This window comes from Dreissena polymorpha, chromosome 6, assembly GCF_020536995.1.
Source record: "Dreissena polymorpha isolate Duluth1 chromosome 6, UMN_Dpol_1.0, whole genome shotgun sequence".
NCBI classification, from domain to species: Eukaryota; Metazoa; Mollusca; class Bivalvia; order Myida; family Dreissenidae; genus Dreissena; species Dreissena polymorpha.
This window is the reverse complement of record NC_068360.1, coordinates 86,509,136-86,516,078: the sequence shown is the minus strand read 5'-3', so window position 1 is coordinate 86,516,078 and position 6,943 is coordinate 86,509,136. Positions and strand designations below refer to the sequence as shown.

The window sequence follows — 6,943 nt, the reverse complement described above, 5'->3', positions numbered from 1 at the left end:
AACAATGTTTTTTCACTTATTCTATGTCGACTACCATACCTATTTCGTCTGCCCAAATTCTACTGCATCCGGACATTTTACTGCATTATTTTGGCAACGTCGTTGAGTATTTTAAATGTGTGATAATGCTAAAGACTATTTGCTATAGCATTTTATATTGAAACAAATTCATGTACATCTGATTTCTCAAATACATTTGCTTTGAATTAAATACAGCTTTAACCTTATGTATCCAAACAGTCCCAACAAAAACAACAATCACATCTTCACGCATAACAACACAAACAACAACAATAACACAAACGATAACACTGTTTAATAATAATAATAATAATAATAATAATAATAACAATAATAATGAAACACAAGCAATAAAAGGTATTTTCAAAGAACTGTTGCTTCATTCTTGTTTCATTTATACTTTATTCTGTGCTAAATTTTAAATAACGCTCAAATAATTATAGTCGAGGGAAATCAAATATATCACGAAAATAATTTATTATCAACTGGATAATATCTTACTGCAAACTAAAATACACAACTGACAATTGGTGATACTTTAAACAACATAACGTTCTTAAATTAATATTTTTCCTGTTATGTTCTCATCAGTGACTGCTCTAGACGCGCTCTTCTCGGTGTCGTACTCGCCCTGGCGTGGGCGTACCTGTAAAAAAGTACCAACTGGTTCTTAGACTAGGCATACGTCCAATATCTCTCATTACCTTCGTTCATCTTTTTCAGGAACTTAACGTGATCAAATTAAGACTCTACACATTTCATTTATATGATTATAATAGGGCGGAGATCATCAAACGTAGTAATGTGCGTGTTAAAAAGGAGACATGCAGCATGAAGATGGGATATGTGGGATGTTTTGATTTCCCTGGCTGGACTTATGACATTGTCAGAACTCACGTATATCAGATACACTGTCTTGATATACACTGTCACAGCAAGCTTAACAGTTGATACACAAATTACGCAGCACGGGTACTGCTTGAACGTATGCGTTGAATCAAGTCTATGTTATTGCTTATTCCGTATGATTCATGTATTGTTCTAGTTATCCACGGCTACCATTCTATCCGTCTGGCAGGAAGTCTAGTCCACTGAGGAGAAATTCCTTCCATCATTCCCAGTATTTTGAATGAACGTAACATTCCGATCGTGACTGTAAGGTAACATATTCCTTGTTATGTTCAGTTCTTCAATCATTTGTTTTTCAATCATTTGTTTGTTGTAATGTATTTCATCCGCTTATGCAAGCAACAATGTTAAGTTTATCCCTAAAATGCAACATTTATGTTATTGCCTTCGAACAATAATATATATTTTGACAGCTGCATAGTTAACGAACCTTATCTTTGAAAAAATGATTTTAGTAACCTTATCAAAAACTAATACACATTGCCCGAAATTTAACGCGCTACAGAGCATAGCCACACAACAGAAATATGTAACATTTTAACTTGATTAATATTTAATATACATAACAATATTTATCTTGAATGTTTAAAAATATAATATTTAAAAAATACACACAAGTTAAGTTGAGTGCTATGGGCATTAAACATCTTACATGCACAGCATATTTAAATACAAATGTATACATATAATATATATATTGAAGAAATGTTTAAATGTATACAAATTAATTGTATTCAAACAAGTTGTTAATGAAAATAAATTCATACTACATATGCAGTTTGACATTATTAAGCTTTAAAACGTCAAAACAAAACTTTTTATTTTAAATTAATCCGATATCGTACTTATTAAACATTATCACATACAGTGATTAATAATTAATGTGTGAACAGACATTATCACATGATTACAATCTAACTAGTCACCTAATTAATTGCTGTTGATATCTTAAACAACTGGATTTTCCTATTGCCTATTCCGCTGTTCAATATGTTGGACACAGCCAGCCTCGTGCCTTCCTTGTTCATACACAGGACCCACGGACTCTCCATATCCACTGGATAGGTACCTAGTATGTCACCTTTCAGCGTAAGGTGAACGATGAATTTCTTCGCCATACTGATCACCAGCACCGTGTCAGCAGGCCCGACGCATGTTCCACATGGTTCCTGTATTTTTTCATCAGTGACAGCTTTATACGTGCCCTTCACGGTGTCGAACATGTAAACAGCATGAGCTTTCATGTCAGTCAGTACCAAAGTGTTCTTAGACTGGATATACGTGCACGCACTCTCACCTACTTTGTAAGTCTCGTAAGGTAACTCCACGTAGTCAAAATCAGACTCCACGCCGTCCACTGATAACATTCGGGCAGGGCGGGAATCATCGTACGTACTCACAATCATTTTGGATGGAGACTCGAAGCAGATAGAAGAGAACTTGGATGATGTATGGATTGTCCTTCTCATTCTGATGATATTGTCTGTACTCACAGACAGGAAACATACATCCTTACCACACGTTATGGCCAGTTCATTCTGAGACAAGCACACAACACCCATTGGTTTATTAATAAACTTGTGCGGCGATCCTAGTTTCTGCAGCCGCTCATTGAGGAGGAAACATTTCTTATTCGCGTTATCCACGACTACCAGTCTACCGTCCGGCATGAAGTCCAGTCCGGATATACGAGGTTCCATTTCAACATCCCCAGTCTTAGCTAGATCAACGGACACGAGCAACTCAAGGGTGAGTTGCTTTGGTTGAAATGATAAGCTTGTGGAATGGGTACCCACTGAAATAATAATAATAATAAATAAACAAATAATAATAATAATAAGAAGAAATATGTAGAAATAATAATAATGATACTACTACTACTACTACTACTACTTCTACTACTACTACTACTACTACTGCTACTACTACTACTACTACTACTACTACTACTACTACTACTACTACTACTACTACTACTACTACTACTACTACTTATACTACTTCTACTTCTACTACTACTACTACTACTACTACTACTACTACTTCTACTATTACTATTACTATTACTACTACTACAACAACTACTTCTGCTACTACTTCTACTATTACTACTACTACTACTACTACTACTACTACTACTACTACTACTACTACTACTACTACTACTACTACTACTACTACTACTACTACTACTACTACTACTTCTACTACTACTACTACTAATACTACTACTACTACTACTACTTCTACTACTAGTACTGCTACTACTACAACTACAACTACTTCTTCTACTACTACTACTACTACCACTACTACTACTACTACTACTTCTACTACTACTACTACTACTACTACTACTACTACTTCTACTACTACTACTAATTCTACTACTTCTACTACTACTTTTACTACTACTACTTCTACTACTACTACTACTACTACTACTACTACTACTACTACTACTACTACTACTACTTCTACTACTACTTCTACTACTACTACTACTTCTTCTACTACTACTACTTCTACTACTACTACTACTACTACTACTACTACTACTGCTACTACTACTACTACTACTGCTACTACTTCTACTACTGATACTACTAATAATAATAAATTCCTATATGATTGTTTGACTAATGAGTATAAATTACCAAAACGAAAGTTTTCTTTTCTAATATAATGTATTCTTTATTTTTGGAATCAAGTTTTAACACTGTTTTAAATGCAATCTCTGTACGGTTCGCAGCAAATATGTTTTTCCAAACGTTTAATCGTCGATTTAAGTGTATTTTTGTCCTTGGTATTAATTACTGGATGTTATTCGATAATTCAGACATCCGGGCATGGTCGTTTTTAGAGAATATTTGTATTGACATTTTTAACGAACATTCAAAGTCCAAAAAAGGTTACGATACTTTTAAGGACCATCGAACGATTATATAGCAAGTAGAAAATCCCTTAGAGAATAAGTTTGCTATTTTAGCCTACATAAATAATGGGAGTTAAGCACCATGGGGAATATTGTTTTTAAAATCTTAGTAGACGACCTCAATAAAATGTCCCGTACCAAATATTGAACATATGGTATTCACTTAAAGTGTATGTGTAGCTCTGTTAGACCACATATACAGTAGACCATGAAGATTTGAACACCATTCGACGAGGATCTCTTTGTGCCAATGAATGTTTCATAAAATAGTAGTTCATGAGTTAAGATGTCTTTAAACCAACGGTTGCTGACGCACACAAGGAGACTGGACGACGGATAACGGGCTTAAACAGAGGTTAAAAGCTCGCTTTGAGCACTACTTATTAAAGTGTGAGCTAGGAACACGTTTGTTTCCCCTAAGTCGCCCTTATAATCCACATCAACTCGCACGTTTTTTAAGTGATACAATGCGATTTATTATCAAAGTAACGTTTAATACATTTACATATGCCTTAAGAAGGAATGTGGAAAAATTTTTTAATGAGTAGTATTCATGTCTAACAACGAAACAGTACATGAGTATTTATGCGATCGCGCTGTTTTGAAAAATTACTTACTCGATTGTGACACCAAACCAATACTTATATATAGTAACCACTATCGTGCGACCCACGACAGTTGACTCATATCTTATTATCGTTATCTGTCACTCTTATTCAGGCTTGAAGTTTACCACGTGATGGGAGTCAAAACTTCTTGATGCGATGCTCTATGCACATATGAAATTTGGTCACAATTTGTCATATTAAAGATACACGCCAAATACATTTATCCCGAGTCATTTTGAAAGAGGCGTCAAGCTTAATCGCGACTTCTACTGGTTCGAACTGAGTTGCCTTACTTAATACTTTCTGCTTAGCCTCTTCATATAATTTTATTATACGATCTCTCACTGTATCTACCTCTGAAGACATTGTTGAAATTAACTCCTTCAAGCCAGTCTTTGAATTCGTACACTTGGCTAAAGTTAATCAAAACTCTTAATATCATCAGCGCCGGATTTTAAATAAAGCAGTTATAATTTAAAAGTATGAAGTTCTGCTTATTTTTTAACAGTTGCACCGGCTATCTTTTTTACGCTATCACATATCTTGTGTTTTACCAAACTTTCAGTGCAGCAGCGCTTACAATGACGGTGACAAAAAAGATTTCCTTACCGGAAATAGAGTCGCCTGAATTTCCCTTGTTTGAATCATTTGGTCTTTCAGTCGTCATCGTGAACTAACTGCTTTCAAACGCCTTCTTTCGATTTTGAAAATCCACTTTCGATTTTAGTATTTCGTAGTAACTACTTTACACTCTGGACCCAACCGGCTTTTTATTGCATAAACCAGTTGTCAATTGAAGGAAAACAAAGTGCAAAGTATGCCAAATACTTAGTATAGCGATACATAAAGTATGTAGTGCAGTTAGGCTATATATTGCCTCGATTTTAGACCAAAAATTTAAACTCTCGGTCCCGGCGGGAATTGGAGAGGAACAAGGCAACCTCAAAATCTGTCGTCTATAATAACTCGTTCTATCACAGAACGATAAGCCAGTGGAACCAGCTGCCGATCATTGTCACTGACTCTACCTACCTAGATGGGTTTGAGACTGCTTTGGCCCATTTCAGAGCCTCCCCCTCTAAGACAGCGTAACCAAAGCCTGTACATAGTTTAATGCTCACATAGTCTTTTAGATTTTAAATTGGAAGAGACCCTGTGGCTCTCTCATCCCTCAGTTAGGTCAAACAGTCTATTGAGACTCCTGACCTTTACCGGAAAAGAAGAAGGAGAAGAAGAAGGGAAATTCGTGTATCTAAGTTCTGTAGTATAACTTTGTTTTTAAACTTCTCCCCATGGTTCGAGTTGTCGCCAGCAGTATTTCTATGAAACTAACACTACATATTTTTGCTTCATGGCTATAGTGCTTAAGACATAAAACACAATCATCTTCGAAGTCAAGATTCTTAGAGCATTTTTGAAGTAAGCATGCATCCAACATTGTTAATACTTTTTGTCAACACAGATGCACATTAACTTTCCATGGTCAGTATCCAAGACATGCCATGCCAACCATCTCAAGTATTCTAATTGTCTGGTCAAAAGTACAAGTCCGTGGTCATCGTATGTTGTAAAACTAACAAATATCATGTATTTCAACTTTGTTTTTAAGTATTCATCAAATTTTCATAAAGCAAACATATCAAACACTCACATTTTAAAATTGTGTGGGCAATTATTTGTATGTCCCCGGATCAAATGATCGTGGATATATTGTTTTTGGCCTGTCTTTCATTTTGTCTCCAACCTTTAACCTTGGTTAAACTTTTGCAATAACTTTTGTAATATTGAAGATAGCAACTTGATATTAGGCATGCATGTGTATTTTATACAGCCGAGCATTTTGTTGGTGAAAGGTCAAGGTCATCCTTCAAGGTCAAAGGTCAAATATATGGCTTCAAAGCTGCGCAATAGGGGGCATTGTGTTTCTGACAAACACATCTCTTGTTTGTTTTTGTTTTTTGTAAGCTTCTAAAACAACCCTATGGCCCAGCTCGACGACACAAGAGTTGAAATGTAATGTCCCTGTCCAACTAGATTGGTTAAACCTGGAAGTAAATTAGTTGTTAAGGTACTGTAATTCAATACATCTCTCAGTTTTATTCATGAAAAAAGCAAAGAAATTTAGAGGATTTTTACAGGACTTATTCTTTGAAACCAAATATTGCCCATTAAAAAATCAGCTCAATATTGGTGGAGTGTCAAAAAGTTGGTTTATTCAATAATACAACCCCAATAAAGATATTGTTTAATCAAATTTAATATAAATAGCGTACATGTACATTTAGCTACACATACATACCATTTTCATATTACTGAGTACTCCACAGAGCAAAATTTGTAAAAGAATGTAGCAGCACAAATGAAAAAAAAAACACACACTTGATTTCATGTACTTTTTTTATACAAATGCATTCTTACTTAGTAAGTTTAATTGACATGTGATATATGCACTGATCCGAGAATTAAAATG

The 6,943-nt window shown here is 34.9% G+C and overlaps 1 protein-coding gene across 1 annotated transcript; it reads right to left on the bottom strand.

The window, feature by feature from the left end:
* Window positions 1-301: 301 nt before the first annotated feature.
* On the bottom strand, window positions 302-5,251 carry LOC127836641 (uncharacterized). Its single transcript, XM_052363320.1, has 2 exons — window positions 5,083-5,251; window positions 302-2,725 (listed from the first exon to the last, which is right to left on the bottom strand). The coding sequence occupies exons 1-2, from the start codon at window positions 5,138-5,140 to the stop codon at window positions 1,857-1,859; spliced, it is 927 nt and encodes a 308-aa protein (XP_052219280.1). The 5' UTR covers window positions 5,141-5,251; the 3' UTR covers window positions 302-1,856.
* Window positions 5,252-6,943: the final 1,692 nt, after the last annotated feature.

Excerpts from the sequence above, each read along its gene's own strand:
- LOC127836641 (XM_052363320.1), bottom strand. The coding sequence starts at position 5,140 with ATGACGACTGAAAGACCAAATGATTCAAACAAGGGAAATTCAGGCGAC. Across the intron at positions 2,726-5,082 it reads TTCAGGCGACTCTATTTCCG|TGGGTACCCATTCCACAAGC; the intron begins GTAAGGAAATCT and ends TTATTATTTCAG.